At 30.3% G+C, this 23685-nt stretch overlaps 1 protein-coding gene across 1 annotated transcript in view; it reads right to left on the bottom strand.

Moving 5' to 3' along the window:
• Positions 1-4847: 4847 nt before the first annotated feature.
• LOC107452026 (teneurin-m-like) overlaps positions 4848-23685 on the bottom strand; it is a 124419-nt gene continuing 105581 nt past the window's right edge. Inside the window, exons 19-26 of the mRNA XM_016068302.3 lie at positions 23058-23293; positions 22196-22353; positions 20666-20925; positions 16400-17181; positions 14544-14812; positions 14171-14473; positions 9274-10873; positions 4848-6681 (exon numbers count right to left, since the gene is read on the bottom strand). Of these exons, the coding sequence (XP_015923788.3) occupies positions 5819-6681; positions 9274-10873; positions 14171-14473; positions 14544-14812; positions 16400-17181; positions 20666-20925; positions 22196-22353; positions 23058-23293 (4471 nt within the window). The 3' untranslated portion in view covers positions 4848-5818. The remainder of the gene's footprint in view (positions 6682-9273; positions 10874-14170; positions 14474-14543; positions 14813-16399; positions 17182-20665; positions 20926-22195; positions 22354-23057; positions 23294-23685) is intronic.

The raw sequence follows: 23685 nt of genomic DNA on the forward strand, positions 1-23685 counted from the left end.
GAGCGTAAAATGAGGATATTAGAAAGATTGAAGTGAGCACTTTTAAACAGCGGACATTATGAATTGCGTTAAGAAGAGATGCTTGGAGATGATGACACTCTTCCCTTAGGGTCCAAAATTAGGTTACCGGCTGTTATAGTGTGAAATGAGTACAGTCAGGCTCCCAGTTCTTCCCAGCAGTGATGGGTCAGAGCTTGGCGAATAAAGGTCCTTCCAATGAGGTCAATGGCTTGTCGATACTGGCTTGCCCCGACCACAGTGCTGAAGTAAAATATCTTCAGTTGAAGGCAGATCATGCGTCTCCTTGTCATCATGCTAACCGTGTGTGGTTTTTGTGGTTTTCCTCTCCATGTAACGCAATTGAGGGTCAGTTCCATCAAAAAGTAATCCAGGAAGATGCATAGCTCCCAATACTTGATCCAGAAGTTCCCTTGTCTTCTAGATTGGGTTCAAAATTACAAAACTACGGAGTTGAGCATTAGTAGTTGTATACTCAAAAATTCTGTCGGCTGTGCAACGACGGTTATAAAATACCCTTGCTGTCATATTTGTATTTATGGTGATATTTATTACATGATATCATATTTGTATTTATGTTGATATCTATTAGATATTATATTTGTATTTATGCTGATATTTATTACAGGATATCATATTTGCATTTATGTTGATATTTATTACATATCATATTTGTATTTATGTTGATATTCATTACAGGATATCATGTTATACATGATATCATATTTTTTTAAAAAACTACATTTTAGAGATGTTAATATTTGGCATTTGTTTTTAGATGTGAAGTGAAAAGTATGAAAGTGAAGAGACTATATAACAACAGCTTAATTTTTTATTTCAGGTTGGTATTACACACATCAACAATACTCTGCATAAAAACTTTCATGCAATAATAACTCACCCATAAAAGCAATACAGTTTATTTATTTACAGTATTCAATTGTTCGTGGTATTATTTCTTGCAGTGCGAATAAATAAAAACTTTCTGTTTGACAAGTTAATACTGAATAAGTTATTTCTAAAAACAACACATCTTTAATAACAACTAATTTAAATATAACAAAAAGGATGAGTGAGGAAAATGTGTAGCATAACAAACATTTTCGTTCAGAACAAAATACTTTCTAAATAATAATTTAGTCATGAGAGGCTGTTAACAAAAAAGGTTTACAAGTAACTTATGTTCACCTAGCACGCACAATCACAAAAATATAGAATAAAAAGAAGATAAATTGTTTGCTGCGCTCATGTTTTTTTACTATAAGTTGAATAATAAAAAAACACAAATCTTTAAAAAAAAACATGGTGTAATGTTTGACGATAAGAAAAAAGTAGTTACAAATTTTCATAATTTAGTTGTCAATATAGAATGATAGAAATGAATATACAATATAAATTTATTTGGCAAGTCAGTTATTTCATGAATGAAAGAGTTATATTTAGAATAAAAATGTATGTTGAAATTAATATGTAAGTGAAGAAAAAAAACAATATTGAAAACTAACAAATTACAGTAGAGGAAAACATGAGTAATAAACAGTGTATCTCCTCCCACAATCAAACCTGTTTATAACATTTGCCTTGTGATTAGTTAGATTTTAACAGCCTTTTTTTTCCTAGCATAAATATGATATTGTCTTTAATAAACATCTTACGAAACAAAGACGAAAAAATGTTTTTAAAAGCACAATAATGAAGCTCTTTCGATAGATTGCCAAGCATTTGTGTTTCACTTCATATGCATTTTTCGAATATTTATAGAATGATCTCTTGAATTGTTTCAGCAAAAAATATGCTGCTTCTATAATTGTTTTGGATGTGCGTTATGAATAAGTCCTTATGATTTCAGAACAATTTATTTTAAGAAAACACAATATTTTTCTAAATAATCAACGAATTTTTATTTATGTTTTAAACTTATTACGTGAAGGCCTTATTGCCTGAAGGTTTAGGCTTAATACGTGAAAGCTTTATTGCCAAAAGGCTTATTGCGTGATAATTATTTCAATATTGAAATTAATAAGGATCGAAGTACTTTTGGATTTAGGATACGAAACTAATTGATAATAAATAAAAGGAATAATTCTCTGGAATTCTAAAATAAATCTTTTTGGGATCAACCAATCAGCTGATTCCTTTCAAATTTTAGATTATTTAGTCAGCCCTAGTTCATAAAACTCGTAAAAATGTTTCATAGTTCATAAAATTAAAGAATAAAACATAAAATTAAAGAATTATTGTAGCAAAATGCTTTTGATTTAGCCAGATAGTGCCTTCATCTGTGTATCACAAAAAAGTATATTTATTCTCAGAATTTAAATAACATCTACAAAAAACTTCTTCCAATAGAAAATCACCTTGTTCTCAAATGAAAAATTTTGATGTTTCTTTTGTAATCTATAAAAAAAGTGTCATAATGACTGTCGAAAGCTGCAGTTATTTGGAAATGAATTTTTAAGTGTGTTTTGATATTTCTAAATGTCTTTTATTTAAGAAGATCAATATCAGACAGAAAAGGTATTCGCTCAATTGAATAAAATCAATATCTGGTTGATAGTTTAAAAGTATATAAAATATACTGTGTTAAACTCTCCTACATTCTTTTTTGAAATATTTACAAATCTGACACGGTTATCGAGACACATTTTTTTGCACTTTTTTTATTTAGTTCACTAAAAAGAAAATTAAATTGATAAGATAATGGTTTCAAGGAAATAAGGGTTTTATGTATAAAATTTATACCCGTCAACGCACAAAACCCTTTCTATTCTACTGATTTTAAATTTATTTTACTGCATTAAAAAATACATAAGAAACATTGCCTCAATATAGCAATAATGGATATCTTAACAGGTTTAGATGCAAACTTGTATTTCTAATATTTAAAAACGTCTTTACTTTTTAAAATTATTATATGCACTCACACCTCTATTTAACGAAGTCGCAAAATCATGATATTAAGTTCGTTATATTGAAAATTCATTAAATAGAAAATCATCTTTTGAAGTACTTAAACAACGCAAAACATGCTTTAAATTCATTATTAAAATAGCAATTGATACACCTTTATCTTGTAAACTAGTATCTATTATTTATTTTATAAATCTTAACCATAAAAGAAATCTGCATGAAAAGCAAGAATAGAGCAAAAAAATTATCCAGTGTTACACTATCATGCTACATACGTTCTTAAATTTAATTGCTACAGAAAAAATCCGTTAACTTTTTTTGAGTTTGAAATGCAAACAAAAAGGGATTTTACTGTTTTCTCAAAAATTTAAGTGGATACGAAAATCAATTCAAGGTCATTTCCCCCATAAAATGCGTTAACAGGTTTGAAATGTTCTGACATATTTTGGGAAAAGTGGATCTCAAAGAAAAGTTAGTTAAATAGAAAATTTCCTTAGCTATTTGGAGGTTATTTTACGAAGAAATTTCCAAAATTTTCTTGATTATTCAAAAAAAAAATCGCAAAATAGAGAAATTCGTTAAATAGAAGTCCGACTGTATTACTTTGTCTCAATCGATTCTGCACAAAAAAAGTCTTCAATTGCAGCACCAGAAGTGTTAATAGGCATAATTATAAAATGTTCTTATGCAAAATATCTAACCTTAATAGCTTTTAAACTCTTTGAATGTAACAACATTCAATTCAGCACAAAAAAGATTTTACTCAGAATATGTAAAATAGGTATATTTAAGCCATGAATATGTTGCTGAAAAAATATAGATACCCTATTTGAAATCAACTCACCAATTACATTGCAAACAATTGTTTTATAAATGGTGTGCCATATTAACATAAAGATCGCATGTTTGAATATAAAAATTTGTCCCGATATTTACCCATTTTCAGCCAAAGGTGCGCAAGAGCACCATTTCAATTAATATTTTTTTATTAACACTGTGACGTATATTTTTCACTCATTTTATTTTTATGCTATTGTCAAAGGTTCTTAAGACACATAAAAGTAAATCAATTGGAGTAAACACGTTCTGCTGAGAAATTTTTAAACTATTAAAGTTTTTTTAAAACTCAAAACTGTTATTTACGAATGAAATTTTTTGAAAATGCATAAGTATTCCTTTTGAGATTTATCATTATGTTTTTATGATGAATTAAAGTTGCAATTCAGCAAATTTTAAAAAAGAAGCAAATTTCATGAAAAAAACAAGCTTTCAACTAAATGGTTCGTTCATTGTTTTGGTGAATGGTGCCTACACGCACCATTTTATTTCTTAAACAAAATAGAATTTTTTATACACGAAGTTTTTTTGTGTCTTAATGAATGTAATGTAAGCATATTTCTATGAAAATAATACCTCATTTTATAAAATGTACCTAAAATGGACGAAAAACTTATTTAAAAAAATAAACTTTTGTTATCCAGTATCATAGAAGCGCGTTGCAGCACTCCATGAAAATGATCTCGTATTTTTGACATCTTACATTGAGGTCGGGCTACACTTGGGAACCATTCGCTACGCTGAGGTCATCCACGCTATAGATTACTTGCTTTTCTACCCAACGACATTACATTACAACCTCCATTCCCATGACATAGGCTATTTATCTTTTTTGAAATAAGTCATTGTAGGTTGCTATGTTTTATGGGGAAACTTTATTCAAGAGGATTTCAAGGGGATTCATTATTATTAATTTTATATCGCGGACTATTTTATGGAGCAAAAGTTTTATTGCTATTTTTTTATTAGAATAAAGGCTAATGTAAAATGCGCAGTTTTGTTTTTAAAATCATTCAAGAGGATTTCATGGGGATTCATTATTATTATTTTTTATATCGTGGATGATTTTACGGATGTAATGAACAAAAATATAAGTTTTATTGCTATTTTTTATTAGAAGACAGGCTAAGGTAAAATGAGTAATTTTGTTTTTAAACTCATTCAAGAGGATTTCATGGGGATTCATTATTATTATTTTTATATCGTGGATGATTTTACGGATGTAATGACCAAAAAAATAAGTTTTATTGCTATTTTTTTATTAGAAGACAGGCTAATGTAAAATGCGCAATTTTGTTCTTAAAATCATTAAAGAAGATTTCATGGGGATTCATTATTATTATTTTTATATCGTGGATGATTTTACGGATGTAATGAATAAAAATATGAGTTTTATTGCTATTTTTTATTAGAAGACAGGCTGATGTAAAATGAGTAAATTTGTTTTTAAAATTTTTCTTTTAAAAACCTCGAGTGATTAAATTTGTACTGAAAAAGGTGAACACGTCTGAACGTTAGAAACATAACTGAAATTTCGTTTGGATTGCTTTTAGAAATTTGGAAACAATATGAAAATTAGAAAGCTTCTTGGTCTTAGCATTTCTTCAAATTCATTGCTTAGTTAAATTTTTAATTCAAAGCATTTTAATGAAGAAGGAAATAAAAGAGGTAATGAAATACACATTTTCCTCTTCAACCTTTGTTTTTACAAGCTCAGTCTCAAATACAAAATGTTTAGCCTTTGCATCACAAGCTCTTTTGCTGTTTCTTTCCTAATACTCTTAGTGTAAAACATACTTTATTTCAGGCATAACTATTTTACTCAGCTTGATAGAAAAAATTCTTGCGCCTATTATATAGTATTACTGTATTGATTGTCCATAAGAATTTCTCATCTTCTGTTTTGTTGATTTCAAGCTGGTTGTAGAAAATAATTATTCTCATGAACGAGTTATCCAAATAACACATCAATACTTTTGGACATTAGTTAACAAGAGACTGATGAGGGGTAAAAATTTGAACAACACCCGATGGAAGGTCATTCGAAATGCGGTCACCTCTGTTTTTGATTCGATTTATGAAATACTATATTCGCTGGATCGTCTGCCAACTCTGGATAGAGTTCTACATCATGATAATAATCACCTCTATAACCTGGTACTGAACTAGTTGTCAGAATATGTTCTTTTTCTTTTTCAGACCACTTTTGAGAACCTCTTTGACTAGTTAAAATAATTTGGCGTTCTTGAGCCCACCTCTGGCCAACTGCGTGTTTTTTAGCGTGTCTTAATAATCTTTGTCTCTCTTTGTGGGGAGTAGTTCCATATCGAATATTAAGTATAGCGTGCTCGGAATGTACTCGGACATCTACATGATTATCAGTTTTAATATCTTCAGGTTTGGGCTCATGAACTGTTGTATTAATTGCTGTACCAAGTCTTTGTAATTGGTTCAAATCATCCGCAACTCGCCATGTTCTGTCTTTCACGAAATAAAATACGTCTTGACCATGCATAACAAGATGAAGATCCAATAAGAAAGAGTTATTAAAAACGGATGTAAAAACATCTTTTGAAATGTTGTCAGCTTCATTCGATGTTCTCACTAAAGCTCGGTCACCGATTCGAGAAACTGTAATACCAGCTCCAAACGGAACACTCATAGTGCTAATTTTCGGTAAAACCGTTTCAAAAAGCTGTTCCCGTTTTACTTTCGGCCTTGCAACACTTGTTAGAGCGGCAAAACTTTCTAGTTTTTGCTGTATAGCGCAAGCAAATCCAGATACTAATGGAACGGATGGCATGTCTAAGAAAAGTGGAGTTGATTCTCTATCAAGTAGTCGATTAAAAAGTGAATGAGCCGCTAAATCTAAGCTCTCGATGTCTATGCCTTGACTTTTGATCCAAGAATGTAAATCTAAAACAAAAATTATAAATTTAATAGTTATACAGTCAAATTATTAGCCGCATTATAAGATTCTATGATACTATACAGCTTTATTGTTTTTACGCTACTGAAATCAGTTTGTATTTGTCAACGTTCGTGTATCAATTGGTTAACATTATAATGCAATACGTTAAAAATAAATAAAAATAGGAAGTATATAAAAAATCTCCCGAATGAAAGTCGATTACATTTATGTTCAAATATAAAAGTATTGCATATATACTCGTGCAAAACATGTAATAATTAAAAAACTACAGTGCGTCTAATAATTTTGTCTTTATTATTATAATATACTAATATAATACCTGACATAATAAACATTCTATATTCATATAATATATAGTCCAATTTATCCAATCGTCGAATTTACGTTATATATCGCCTAATTTAACCAATTGATATACGAGCGTAAACAAGGGTAAACCGGTTTTAGTCGCGTCAAAACAATAAAGCTGTAAAGTATGACCTGATCATTAAGATTTTACATAGAATCTTATAGTGCGTCTAATAATTTTCTTGTTATTAGTGGGGGACTGTATAAGGGATGTGGTGGAAAAGGGACTGTATATTTGGGGGACCGGAAAGTAATGTCATTTCGGCGCATTAAATATTCGTTAATCTTAAAAACCAATTCATTTTCTTCGATCCATTTCGATTCATTTCCGATCGCGCATTGAAAGATTGTTGCTAACGAGGTGTGAATACATTATTGACTAAAAATAAAATCTTGATAACAAATATCAAATGCACTGAAACGACATTACTTTCCGGTCCCCCTATTTTTTACTTTTAAATAAACCAATGAAATATTCATCTATGAAACACTCTTAAATTAAAAGTTTTTTACATTCATAAAAATTGTTGGACGGAATGGTGCAAATTAAATAATTCTACAATTCATTACTGTATTATAAACTAAAAAAAGTAAAGATATTGTTTCCTCTAAAATCTTAACTAAAAAGAAACTAAAAAAAGAAACAGAAAAACAATTGATAAGTCGAAACATAACAAATGCAATTAAAAATAAATAAGTAAAATGAATTAAAATGTAAATATTGATTAAAAAAATTGGTGTTTTGAATTTTTTCTTTTCTTTTGTTATTATGGCGATAACAAATAATTAGAATATAATGAACTGAAATAACTGAAACTGAAAATTATGAATGAATATTAAACTAACATATGAATACTTAATATTGTGAAAGAATATTAAAATAAAATAAACGAAGGCTATGCTGCAAACATTAAGAATAAAATTTTGAAAGCGATGTTAATAAATCTTGTTTTATTGATATTTTCAAATTAATGATCCGAGGTATATATTTTAAACACATTGCGAATGAGCAAAGCTGTGCCACGTGACAACTGACAGTTCACACCTTTTGTGGTGGTTTAGTTAAAACTAATTGAAAATTGAAAATCAACTTTTAAATATTTTTTAATTGCATTCTACATAGAATGAAATTCATTTTCTTGTAATAAAAAATGTCTCTGTTACTAAAAAAAACACTGTTTTCGCCATGTTGTTAGACTAGATCATGCGAAATTAGAGGGAAACTTCCATAGAGTAATTCTAGCATCTTTAAATATGTTAGAATTACTCTATGGAAGTTTCAAAGTCTTGTTAATGTGATCAAAAGAAAAAAAAGAAACTAGGCTTCAGTTTATTTATTTACTTTTATCAATTATAGTTCGTTCACCAGGAGTTGGCGTTTGGCTCCGCCTTCATCACGTAGTGTCCGACGATACTATTTCGCTATTTTTGGGAAAAGGATGTGAACAATCTTGAACAAGGCTGCTATTTGGCCATCATATGGCAAAAATATTTATTTCGTAATCTTTATGTGCATTTTTTTAACATGAAATATTTCATAAATTTGATGATATTTCTCTCTTTTGAGTAAATAGTTTAACCTTTTAGAGAAATTTTGCTTGAAAAACAGCAGTTTTTAAATTTAAAATGTATTTAATTAGCTAGAGTAATGAAAGGTATAAATAGCAGATTATAAAGCGAAGTAAGTGATTGAAAAAGAATCCACTGTTTGGAGCCCATTAAGGGTTGTCTCAATTTTAATCACGAATATATGAACACTGAAGTAAACTCTGCGTTGAGGAGGTGGAGCCAAGTGCCAACTCCCGGTGAACGAACTATACCAGTAGGATCATGATTTACGATTAATGCGCTCAACATTTTTGCTAGTACTTTTATTTACGTCGCACTAGAGCTGCACAATGGGCTATTGGTGAAGGTCTGGGAAACATCCCTGAGGATGATCCGAAGATATGCCATCACAATTTTGATCCTCTGCAGAGGGGGTGGCACCACCGCTTCGGTAGCCCGACGACCTGCACGCAAAGTCGAGCACTTTATGGTAGAACAGTTTAACGAGGACCAATACCGCACACTCTCGATCCCTACGCAGACTGATCCAAGTGGTCACCCTCCCGCACACTGACCGCAGCCAGTGATGCTTGATTTCGGTGATTTGCTGGTAACCGTGTCTTAATGATCAGTCCACTGCGGAATCTTTGAGAACTGTTTAATAAAAGTACTAAACTTACCTAATTTATTTTTAATTCTTTTGTCAATGTTGATTGGATCATTCTTGTGGAACCTATACAGATGCAAATGTTGAGGAGTCGTAACGTGATGAAGTATCTGATCCCATCTAGGCGTTAACCATTGGCCTGCTAAGGAGTCATAGATCATTTCTCCAAAATGCAACATTCCTGTTGAAGGATCAAGTATACCTCCTTGAAAATCAATTGGTAAATAAAAGTGAGGATTTGAATCAAATAAAACATGTCCATAAGGTCCTCTGTGTACTTCTTTCACACCTTCTCCTTTTTTGTCAAAAATTAATAATGGACTACCATTATGATCTGTTGCAACGTAGTAGCTCTCTCTGTTTACAACTAAAAATGCTAAGAAACCTCGATCATCATAAAGTAAGGAAGTTGTTTTACCATCATTATTGTTATAGATATGAGTGACTAGATCTGGGTTGGATAAATCAGCGTAAAAGAATTGAGTTACATTTCCGTAATTATCTTTTCTTACGGAAATCATACCACGAGTATTATAAAAATATTCAACGTCATATCGTCCATTTCTAGAAGCTTTTGTAAGTTGTCCTTTGGTATTGTAAGTAAAACTTTCTTCTCCTCTTTGGATCACAAAACCACGGCCATCCACAACATATGGAGTATCACCGAAACTAACGATACGATCTCCAACATCGTGCAATATATCGATTCTATTCCCCATATACTGCATAGTTATTAAATTACTATTTTGATCATATGTAAATTTCCAGTGGTCTCTTCCAACCATTTCAACTAATTGCCCATCAGCGTCATACGAAAAGTTCTGAAGACGAATTTTTGATTTACCCAAATGAGTCATGTACATTCGTGACTGTGTCACAAAATTGCGATTGTCATAGTGAATATTCATTCGAAATACTTCTTTATCAACAATAATTAAAGATACTTGTCGTAATCTATGCAAAGCATCAAATTGTCGACTGTAAGATGCTGTTCCATCAGATAAAACGGTTTCATTCGAACTTTTTTCAAAGAGTCTAAAAACGCCTAGTTGTTCTCTTCTTCCAGTTTTTTGATTGTAAACATATTCTACTGTAGCTAATTGAAGACTACCAATGCGAAACATAATACTTTTGATTCGAAAAAAATTATCGTACTGATAATGTACAATAGCGTTTGTCATGTGAAATTTGCTAATATAATGTATTTTACAACTAGTTAGCATGGCACCCTCGTAAGTATAATCAGTTCGAATATCTAAATCTAAAGTACTTGAGGACTCTGATGATACAAAACCAGCTTCACTATAATTTTTTTCAACTTTTCCCCCTCCATAAACTATAGCACTCAATAATGTTTGATTATTATATCTGTAAAGAACTCTGCCTTGATCACCGGGAAATATTTTCATTATAGCTTGTTTTAAATCATTAAAATGTACAACATATGGACCACTATTTCCTGGAGGGATATAGAAGAATTTATAAAATCCTATGGATATCAGAGTTAAAAAAGTATGTCGAGTTTTCTTTGGAGTTGTAACATATTGTAGACCTCCATTTTGATCATAATGAGATGTGAAGATTCGACCACTAGCAAGCACTACTTTACTGGGCTAAAAATAAACATACATTATTTCATCAATATTTCGACATTGAAAAAACTATCATGTTTTTCAAAATCAAATTTCATATAAACTTTTAGGCTCCCAAAATCTCTCGAAAATCCATTTTCTAATTTTGACCATTTTATATTAATTAAATGATATGAAAAAAGCATAATAATTATTAAAATCATAAGAATTTGTAAAACATTTGACAATATTAGTGTAATTTATAACAAAAACTTGTTATTCTGAGTGTGTCTCAAAACAAAAATTTTGCATCGAACTGGAAATAGTTCCATGTGCTATAATTTTCATGACTATTCCATGAAACTTTTTTGACAATCTCTAGATCAATAAAAAAACTTTTTAATATAAGTTGCCACAACACATTTTATAGTCATTTCAATGTTCCAAAACGTTTATAGAGGGGCGTTTTTTTAAAATTTCTTTTATTTATTTATTAACTTATTTTTATTGCCGAAACTTGATTTTTCTACTCTGCATGGAAATTAGTAGAAAAATTTGTAAATGTTTTCATTACCATTTGAAGAAAAAAAGAAGCTTATTTTTTGAAAAAATTTAAATTTTTCATGTTATAGCATGAATCAAATTATTATCTCTCTCTAACAATCCCTGCAAGATACAGCAATGTAAAATTATTGCTTAAGAAAAACGAGTCCACTGTAACCTTAAAGGGTGTAGTAAAATCCAATAACTGAGAATCCACTCACATTAATACCATTTGTGGATCGGTGTACTTCGGATATCATTACTGGAATTTGTTGCCGCATTTATAATCTACAGAAACGAAAACTCCCCCTTATAAAATGTTTTTAGTTGTGTATCAAAGATATTTTAATTGTTAAATATCAGTCAATTGTTTTAAGTAATTTTAAAATTTTTTCGCATCTTTTCTATTACGCTTAGTTCGAATTCATCGTAATGTTCTCTATGTGTTATATGCATGCTTAATTTTTAAACTAATTTTATTTTAAGGAACTCCTAAAATAACTACCAACTTCTATACACGAAAAGTAGTGTAAAGGAACTCCAAGAACTGTCTTTGTTATTTGATTACACGAAGAATCTTCTCTGATGGTGTTAAGATACGCTAAAACAATGAACACGACAAAGCTGGATATATTTAATGACATATGTTGCACAAATTTGTCGATCAGAGGATCACCTTAAGAAACTAAGCATTGATGGGATCTAAGTATTAAGTCATCAGCTAAGCCATGGACAATTTAAGGAACCCCATTATACTTAATCAATTAATAATTTTAAGTAAATTGGCCTTTTTTTGACGATAAAGAATTAATTCCTATGCAAATTCGAAGAGCTTCCTCAGATGGTAATTTGTTCTGATACTTTATTCCGGAGATGTACCAGAGTACATAAATTGCTTTTATAGTTGACAGGTAAAACAAAAATTAATCCCTGGTAGTTTTTTATTTAATGTATTATTATTTTTTCAGTTCTAATTTTTTAGCTATTGCTTTTCTCTCACTTCGAATCTCTTCATATCTGTTTATTATAATTACAGTAAAATAATTGGGGAAAAGTCTGTAATTTTTAAACTTATAGAAGAATTTCAAATTGGGCTAAACTTCTGTGGTAGACAGTAACTGTTAATTATTACATTTCTGTACTAGAAACTACTTTTTACTAGAAATGTTTTTTTTAAAAATATTTTGACAATAAGTTTTTCTAAAAATTTCTATTTTAAACTCATGTAAGACCAATGGTATAAAATTCAAGTTCCAATACATGTATATACTTTTATAAAACTTTTTGACGTGTTTTTGAAATCGAGAAATGAAACAAATGAATAGAAAACATTTCAATAATAAATACATTTTTATTCATAAATGAAATAATTAATCTAATTAAATTAAGAAAAGCTCCAATTATTAGATGATTCCTTGCTAATTCTTTCAACGACAAATTATGTTACCAAAATATACACTTAAAATTTCTTAGATAAAACAATAAACTTTTTTATGATTCGTAATGATGAGACACGGTTTTAGTTTTAGGACAACAAAAATTAGTATTAGTGAAGAATCAAAATAATAAAAGTAGTTTTGCATTGAGTATATTTTTCTAAACTAATTTCGCTTTTTATTGAACTAATTAATCTCAAGGATACAGTCAGAATACTTTGAAAAAAAAAAGGTTTAATAAATATATTTCATTAGGTTAAGGAATTGTCTGATATTTAAGTGCTTTTTTCAAAAGCTGATTATTTGATATTTTTCATTTGTTTCAGTACATTTTGCTCATGCATCTGTCTTAATGAGATCTTTAAAGTCGATAAATTCTTCTTTTCTATACTAATTATCCCCTAAAAACTTATCTTAATGTTTCGAAAAATGAAATTCGGTCGGTGAAAGATCCGGTGAATAAGCTGGGTGCTGCACCGGATTTTTCGCCGATGGCAATCACATTAAAGGTAATTCAAAAATGGCTCTCAATGAAATCAGGTTAGTAATGATTAGCTGACGCCATTGATTCGACTTATTTTGATTGGTATATTCACGCGTTGCCCACTTATTCATGCTTTCAGCTTCAGAATGCTGTGGCAATATTGTTTAGTCACCTTTCATTTTGATTGCAAGAATTCTTGTCATAACAGATAAATTCATTTTTGCCAATGCTTTTAGAGCAATTTTATAGACGTCTTCCTCGCTGTTCTTTTTGTAGGGAAAAATCAAAACATTGTTTCATTGTTAACTGTATTAGCCCCCAAACTGACTGGTTTGGCAGCCATGTTTACACTCATGTAAAAATTTATGCGAATATCGGTTGAATTCATATCCTTACAAAATTCGAAATAAACAACAAAAATAAACACTTTTGAGAAAATCTTCTTTGTTGAAATATGACACGTGCATTGAACATTACGACTATAGACGAAGTCAAAATCAAAAGCATATTGAAAAATCAGGCGACAAACCTTCATATGTAAAAATTTAAAAAATCCGCCATTTCGTATGCACCAATTTAATACCTTAACAAACAACTTGTAATCTGTTTGCACAATCATAATAAATAGATTATTTGCTCGAATAACTGAGAAATTGCTCAGTTTTAATAAGAAACTACAATATCTAATTAGTATTAATTAATGATCATAATTAACCGTAAAATCCTATATTACTGGAATGGTTAGTTATTAAACTTATTTTTTACAATTATGATAAAAAAATATTTGTAAACTAAAGGTTATGCGAAAAGAACAACCAGTGTTTTAATATAGAGTTGTTTATAAATATTTGGTAATGACAAAAATATTTCAATTACCATAGTTTTTCCACTGTAACTAAACCTCATAGTCGTGCTATCTGGATATTTAATTTCAGCCAAATGACTCATTCTATCATAACCAAAACTCTCCGATAGAGCTCCCTGCTGCCAGCCTGACAGTCGGCCGAGGCGATCATACATGACATTGAGAGGAAGACGACTTTCTGTCGGAAGCCACTGAATAGGACGAGTAAAGCTGTCGTATTGGATGACTAGGAAAGGTCTTCTAGAACTATTATAAAGGATTTCTCTCGCAGCTACCCAATCATATTCCATCGTTAAGTACTGAATTTCATTTGCCTAAGAATAAGTAGAAAAATCTTAGTTTCTATCTTTCATTATCTAAAATTAAAAATATAATACTATTTACCATTAGCACTCTCTCAACAGCTGATATGCTTCTTTCAACTCTTGCTCTTTTATTGTATTTGACATCATATCTCCATTCGAGAACGTTAGCAGGTTCGAGTCCAACATACGTAGTTTGTCGAACTGGAAGAGGAAACATACCAGCTTGTACTGGTAACATTTCTTGAAGGACATGGTGTGAAGCCGGTTCCCAAACTAGACCAACATGCCAAGGAGTTTCTATTTCAATAGCACCATCTTGATGTAGAGTTGCTTGGATAGGAACACCATCTGAATTGTATAAACTTTATTAAATGCATCGAACCAAAATAGAATTATTAAGTGGAACAAAATATTATTGCATTACGAAGGCAAATAAAGAAGGCTATTTGGCTTTTTCTTGGAAACAAACATCTATTGTAGTGTAGTATATCTACCACTACAAAAATATAATTTCAATTCACTAGTATATTAGACATGTTAACTAGATTATATGCAAAGATACCCCACCAAGCTGTTGTTTCTTAGTTTCGATTACGTACAACGAATACATTCGACTGCTAAAGGAAACACAGGAGCAACCACGAGCTGCATTAACATCACCGCACTTTTGAGTGCTGAACGCGAGAGCTGCATTAAGTTCACGGTCGTGGTCGCTCCTGTGTTGATATTAGCAGTCGAGTATATACAGGCCGACGTTGTGTGAGATCGAGACTGAGTAACAACAGCATGAGGAGGTGGGTAATGTTGCAGTCAAAAGTAGCAAGTCAACTGCTCAATGTAGAGCATCCATCGAAGTAGGCGTGTTCAAATCGAAGTGAGCGTTTCCAATCACATCCGGGTTTCACATGTGGGTAAAGAGCATCAGGCAATGTCAACCATCACCTATGAAAAGGTACTCCAACATAGAATTGAGTTAACATGTTTTGTATACTCGTGAATTGGAATTGTATTTCTGTAGTGGTAGACACACTATATCTAGATACAATTTACCTCCATTTCATGGTAACACGCACTAATTCTTATAGCTTTGTTGAAGTCCTACTTGTCATTTCAAGAACTTCTCTCGCTTCCTTTTATTCGAAGATATTTTTGTATAATTTAGACTACGAAAAGGGGAGAGTTAAAAGTGATTATGTGACTTAGTCAAATTGCATGTCACGAAATAGAAGAGAACTTATTGGATAGTATGAAATAGGGCAAATATTCGTTTCAAAAATAAGAAAAATTTTTGGTAAAAGAAATGTCAAAATCAGAAAAATGATGAAGTGACCGCCATGAAGCAAGAGTTAAACTAGGGTTGACTGCATTTGTAAAGAACACCAAAACTAAAAAAAATATAAACCGAATTTCTGAAATACAAAATTATTTAAACTGATTTAATTGAATTGGAGAAATGTTTATGCATTTCTCTAACATAATTTAAACTTTTAATAGAACTTAAATTAGCAACATACATTGATGTAAGAAATTAAGAGAATTTGCAGACATGGTCGATTATCTCAAGAACTACTGGACCGATTTTAATGAAATTTGATGCGTACATACAATACACAACAGATAACCGTTCAATAATTGCAATACACACGCATGATCGTGCGTAACACTCGTTGGAGGTATAAAATTGCCTAGAAACAATTCAGGCCAATTGCCAGAGGAAATGATAAACCGCCTTATTTCAAGCATGAAATCACGCTGTAAGGTCTCTGTAATAGGGACCGATTGTTTGTTCTGATATTGCTGTTTCTTACCTTCCGACTCCAACAATTTTTGAATGGTTATCTATCTTGTATTGTATCAATGCATTAAAATGGGTTCAGTAGTTCTAGAGCAGCAGTGTAATTAGTTAGGCTATCTAGTTTAGTGTCTAATACTTACATTGAGTGGTAATGACAGTTGTACCCTTTACTTTAACAATTAATTGACTTGTATTTTCTTCATAATGTGAGAAGACTGACGCTCCATCTGGACTTAGATCAAAAGATAATTTGGTTACTTGTCCACTCGGTTTAATAACATCAGTTAATCTCCCATTTTCATCATAAACATAGAAAAAAGAACGACCAGCAGCATCTGAACGACTTGTAAGAAGTCCTATAGTATCATACATAAATTTGATTTCTAAACTATCGGGATCAACAATTTTTTCTAATAAGCCTTGTTTTGTGACTTGGACACGGCATTTAGTTCCTCTCGCAGTTTCGATTGTATGCAAGCTGTTTCCTGAATCTCGTAAGAAGGATACTTTATTCCCTGAAGCATCAGTTACAGCGTTTAATTTTCCAAAACTAGTATTGACGTTATAAAGAAAGGTATAGACAGTTTTTCCCGTTAAAATACTGCGTGTTACCGAATGTTGACCATATTTGTTAAAGACATAAATTTCATGATGCTCAGGAGATGCAATTTGAAATTCAAACTGTTCATCTGGCTGTGGTAAATAAGGAACTGCAGATAAGATTCTTAAACTGCCTTGATCTGCTATGTGAACGACACCATCACTTGTTACAGTTAAAGATGAAATAGTAAATAATTTAGTGTCCATAGCTAGGAATCCTTCATCTTCAACAGCACAACTACAATTTTGCCATTCACATAAGCAATTCTCTTCTTTGCCAGCAAAATGTAATAACTCTCCATCTGAACTTAATTTCCGTACCCTAAAATATTAGAGTAAATCAATTTAAATAATATTGTTTAAATCATACACAATCCCTGGCCACTATAAGATTATATGTAAAATCTTAATTATCATGTCATACTACACAGCTTTATAGTTTTTACGTTGTTTGCACTTGTTTACTTTCGTGTATCAATTGATTAACATTGTAATGCAATACTTTGAAATTAAATACAAATAGAAAGTTTATAAAAGATCTCCGGAATAAAAATCCATTACATGTTTGTTTAAATATAAAAGTATTTCATATAAACCCTCCCCTGTAAAACCTTGTAAAACACGTAATTATTAAAAAAAATTACAGTGAGTCGAATAATTTGGTCTAATTATTATAATATACTAATATGATACCTGATATAGAAAATATCCTATATTTATATAATATATCGTCTAATTTATCCAATCGTCAAATTTATACTATATATCGTCTAATTTAACCAATTGATACACGAACTTAAACTAGTGCAAACCGGTTTCAGCCGCTTAAAACCTATAAAGCTGTATATCACCTGATAATTAAGATTTTACATAGAATCTTATAGTGAGTCTAATAATTTGGCCAGTGACTGTATATACATCATTTTTTTATTTAGGGATCACATAAAAACTGTTGAATAAAATAAGTACTCCTTGTTTTCCCAAGTATATTTGTCTTCGTTCAACAAGTTTTGATCGATTCAAAACTTTGTTAATTGTAGCCTTTTAAAAATTATTTCAGAAGGGTAGAAATAACAAAATTTTGAATGTTTTATAATTTATTGGACTAAGTAATATCTTCTAATTTTAAGGGAAAAATAATTTGAAACCGTTAAGGTAGCGATTTATTTGCACGTCCTTGAAGTAGAGTGATTTTCTCTCAGATTTCGTATGTTACAAATGATGATGTAAAAAATAATAATAATTGCTTTTCCAGACATAAGCTCAGAAAAGTGCGTCAAATTGTAACTGAAAAAAGAATGAATGTTAGCTATTTTGAGGAGAGAAAAAAACGGCGTATTTTGCTAGTGCTTTAAGCCTAGAAAATTTCTTAAGGCTTAATCCAATTCCATAAGCTTCTTTCATATTTGTTTTAGTTTCTCTACGTTTTCATAATTTTCTTTCATACAAGGGGAACGAAAACCGATACAAATTTCACCTAACTCCAGAACCTGTAGAAGGATATTATATTAAGAAATGTGTTACCACTAACATGCATTAAGCCTTGTTTCCATAACAAGGCTTAATGCATGATAGTGGTAACAAATTTCTTAATAAAAAATTTAAATGTGATAAATTTAATTCATTAAATTTGCGATTTGCTTATCAATCTTTATTTTAGATCGAGATTCAGACAAAAAGTAAGAGTTTATTGACATTAAGCAGACCAACAGATTTAAAAAGAACGCCGTCATCTGGCGGTATTAAGAAGAAAAAAGACTTCGTAACAATCCTTCCCACGGAATGACTACCAATTTTTACACATGATACTTGCTCACCAAATTATCTCAGATCTATAACGCAATAGCAAGTTTGTTACTGAAAATCAAGTCTGTTATCTTGTAAAAAAAATATTTTAATTTTTAAGTATTTGACCTAAATTACGAATTAGTAAACAAATGAGAGATATAAAACCTATTTATGATATTATAAAATATATACTATAAAGAATTTTTAACATATTTTTATGGTACAGTTAAACTAATAATAAACTAGTAAAGTCAACGGATTAGTTGACTTCAATTTTAATAAAGCATTTTTTCCTAGTGCATATGTATGATTTAAATGAAAACTTTAAAATGATCGTATTTGAAAGCTAGTTTACTTGATTAAAAAAAATAAAAATATTTCATTTAAAAATTCAAATTAACAAACCTTTCCTTAGTTTCATTAACCGCTTACCTTACCAATTTTTTTGAAGAAAAAAAATGCAAAAAATCAACATATTTTTTCATTTCATTAATAAATACAATAAAATTAAAACAAAACATAATACACAAGTTCTAAGCTGAAATTTAAATTTTTTTATGTGCAAAAAATATTTAATTTTCCATCAGTTTACTATCCCAAATTATCTCGGGTAAATGAAAAAAGTTAAATATGAGTCGTTGTATATGTTCACATCTTCATAATCTGAAAAATCATCTGCATTACTTTCACTCTCGAGAGCCATTTTTTAACTCCTTTTTCTATGTAAATTCACCAACCATTGCATACACAATTGCACAAAACACGTCTGCAGTCTCACAAACAGCAAAACTTCCAAACAAAAATTGGCAAACTTCTAATCACTACAGGTTATCATTATTTTTTGCCTTATTGCTTCTGGTCGAGCAAAAACGTATTGATGAATTCTGCTATGCCCGAGTTTACTCGGGATAATAAATATTTGCTATCTATACATACCCGAAATAACTCGGGATAATCAGGGAAGGGATCTGTAATAATACCCTCAATGGACAAAATATAAATTCAATCTCAACTATAATACACACCAAAAATCAATCACCAACAATGATCAATTTTTGAAGCTATTTCATTTTCAAAAATTTGCCCAAAAACATTCCAAAGGAATTCTAGTCTATTTATAGAACTCTCTTATTATCAATAGAAAGAAATTCCCAAAAGAACTCGAGGCTTTTTGAATGACTTTTTTTCTTTCTATATAGTAAAACCTCATTACAACAATATTTTGGGGACCAAATAAATATAGTGTTGCATATCGAGAGCCAACATGTTTTTGGGACACGGTAAGATTTTTTAATTTTATATGTTTTAACTATAATTGATTTATATATTATGCTAAAAATTAATTTGTAGATTATGGTTAAATATTAAAAACAATTTAAATAAACTGAGAAAATAAGGCATTTTTATTGAAAATGATCTCATATTTTAGTCTGTTTATTCCTTTTTCTGACTGTCAAGTCAACCAACGAAGTATGCAAAGCACGAAAATAATTTTGGTACGTGAATGGTGCTCCACCCACCCTTTCTTTCAGGTGTTAATGTGACTTTTAACATCAAGGAAATGAATCTGTGACTTCTTACGAGATAAGGCAGCCAATTCTAAGAATGGAAACTCTCGGGATGGTCACCGGTGAGTCTTCTCTTGTCACAAAAGATGGAAAAAACAGATTATAAAATAATATTTTTTACATTATTTGAAAACCAATAAAAAAATGGAGAAAATAAGGTTGAAATTTGGAAAAAAGTCGTTTTACAGGGGTTTATTGTTTCAGAGAATATCGCAATATTGAGAGGACATTAATTCATATGCAAGTTTGTCGGGACCATTAAACATTGTCGCAATAAAGGGAGTTATTGTTGTATTGGATATCGTAGTAGCGAGAGTTCACTGTCTTATGAACATTGAAAGTGCATTTGTTAATACAACAGAGCACACGATTTACTATAAGTCGAAAATTTGGGATATTTTCATAATTCTATATTTTGCACTAATTCCTACAAAGCAATAAAGAAATTACCTGTTGACATTATTGGCGTTGACCTCTGCAATATACAACTCTCCAGCTGGGCCAAAAGTGAAACTTACTAAAGATCCTAAAGCAGATTCACCCGTCATCCGTGATTTGTGCAAGTTATTAGTTTTGCAATACGCAGGTTGACCAGCTACGGCCATAATGCGTTTATCGTGAGTTAACTTAAGTACCATATGATCATCTATAAAATATAGTGCACCATCTAAGGGATTGATTGCTAATTCTGTTGGCCATCGAAGTTTTACCTAAAAAATAAATAATGAATGTAGTCATGTAATTAACAGTTTGTAAGTCATAGAAATTTTGTGGAATGAAACAATTTATTAATTTGACATTATAAAATTGTTGTTTAAAAATTATTCATAACATTAAATCCTCCTTAAACTTTAAAAGACATGGAAAAAATTATAAAGTAATTTTAATTAATTTAACTTTTTTGATATGATAAATTTTCACTGCGAGTTTTTTTTTAATGCAAATGTATATTTTAGTAATTTTAGATATTATTATTAAATTAATTTTCATAAAATTCAACAAAAAATAATTAAAACTAAAGTTACAATTATTGCAAATCCTATGCAAAATACTGTATCGAATGTGAGCTCTAACATTTATATTTAAAAACTTTTAACATCAATACTATATTTTAAAATGTTTATGAATTTTTTTCTTCATAATTTTCAATTCAGATATTATTGAAGACGTATTTTTGGTCATAGATGGCGCCACTGAAAACAAGAAACGCACCCTCTGCCTTAAATTTACCAAGCAGACTAGTTGGCATTTGTCAAGTGGCTTAGAAACAACGACAAAACTCATAAATATCCTCAGTATACTATCTTAAAATTGTTTTGAGTTCTAGTAATGAAGGTGAATATGCAATTTGTAATTATGAATACAATGTGTGATTTATAATTTAAGACATTACATATTTGATTGCGGTATTTTAAGAATTCTTTACATAATTATTAAATGAAATTCGATTGTACTACTTTATGTAAGAAATTGAAAGAAGCCGTAGTTCTAATTTTATATGAAAGTCAGTAAACTTATTTAGATTTCCAATTTTTGCATTTTAATTTTCACTTTCTTAAAAGAAATTTATGAAATGATTTGGGAGTTAAATTTTTCTTATATCTAAACTAGATTGCAATTATAAATTTTTTAAAATTTTAATTTAATGCTCGTTATTTCTTTTTTGAAGAGAATTTCTTCCATTTTCGCACTTGGTTTTGAAAACCTATTTTTTACGGGCTTTTTATTAGTTTTTTTTGCATTTCAAGAAACTTCTTATTAATTAATTAACTTAATCATCAATATATACTACGTATTGTATCTGTATTATAAAGCTGAAACATATTAATTAGAGAAGGAAGCTTACAACTATTTTAAATATATAAAAATCTTTTTGAACAAACCGAGATTCATTTATTGCTAATTTTGTGCAGGGATACAAAAAATTCATTTGATCGAATGATATTCTTAACGTTGGTTGATGAAAAACAAATGGTTTACCTCTTCGATTTTCAGAGTTCCTGAACATGGTATAGGTTTCCATTGTTTTTTATGATGATGGTCTCCAATAAGAGTGTGTATGATTCCTTGATTATTAACGATTCGAATATTAGCTCCATCAGCAAAATATAACGTATTATCCACAGCTACTGCCATACCTAGAAAAACAACGCTAAGTTGCTGTAAAAAACCTCATCACGTTGCATATCTGCAACAAACATAAAAAGCATATGAGTTTTGAAGGTTGATTTTGGCAATTGTTGAAAACCTCCAACAAGAATTTTACCCAGTAGGGTTCAAAATTAACTCAATATCAGTCCTATATAAAAATGCACCAAGGAATCAATGTAGGGAAGTCTATATATTGGTCCTATATAGGGTCAATTTATGCCTTTATGGAGCCAATATAGGGCCTATATTGGCTGATTGATGAATATCGGGTGAATCTCATAATTCTATATAGGGCCGATATTGGTTGAAACGTGGGGGTAAAATATTGGGTAAATCGGGCAATTCTATGTAGGGCTAGTATCAGGAAAATAACGGCTCTTTGAACCCGTATTGAGCCAAGATTCGTGAATATTAGATCAATGTGGGCCAAACTTATTTTGCTGGTAGGGATATAGTCCTTTTCTACTGCATGGCGATAGTGATGTGATTTTTACAATCAAATTGTTGCTTACAAAGTTGCACACGTTTATTTCAGGAATATGGGTCAAATTGAAATTTTTAAATTGAAATGAATGAATTCATTGATGTGAATCTCTATATTGAAGAAATGCAACAATCAATGTTTTATCATTTTGCATGATCAAGTGCTACAAATCATTTTGTTGAAAATGGTGTAAATGTTGAGACTTACCTTTAGGATAAGACAAAAATGCTTCTAAAGCAGGTTTTCCATCTCCACAATTGTTTTTGTCTCGAGGTAAACATCTTACTCCGCTGCCTACTACAACATCAAAATTGGAGTCAGGATCTTCTACTTTATCTAATGAATGAACTCGTAAAATTTTATGATGTTCTGGAGAGGAGATATAAAGATGACCATCGGTTGGACTTAAAGTAAGATGATATTGACTGGAAACATCAGATGTTCTGCAAGAATGGAATAAAGATCTTCGTCAGGATGTTTTTATTTTGCTAGGATTCTATAGACCAAATTATCATTTTAAGAAAAATCCTGTTCCCTTAATGCCATTTTACCATCAAAAAATTTACTGCTAAAAGTTTTATTTCCTGGATATTACAACAGTAAAACTTACTTTCAAGAATATAAAAGCAGGGCTGATAAAATTAAATGATTTAATTTCTATTTAATGCTTAAAAAATTTTAACTCAAATTTCCTTCTAAAAGGAACAAAATGTAGATGCTTCATCTTTAAGCAAGGCAGGTTCAGAAACTAAGGCAGTATTTATCTATTTATTCAGTATTTAGGGATATTTATTTTTGTTTAAGACCTTATTTCCTAAAAACATTCATCATAGGC

The sequence above is a fragment of the Parasteatoda tepidariorum genome, chromosome X1 (genome assembly GCF_043381705.1).
Source record: "Parasteatoda tepidariorum isolate YZ-2023 chromosome X1, CAS_Ptep_4.0, whole genome shotgun sequence".
Lineage (NCBI taxonomy): Eukaryota > Metazoa > Arthropoda > Arachnida > Araneae > Theridiidae > Parasteatoda > Parasteatoda tepidariorum.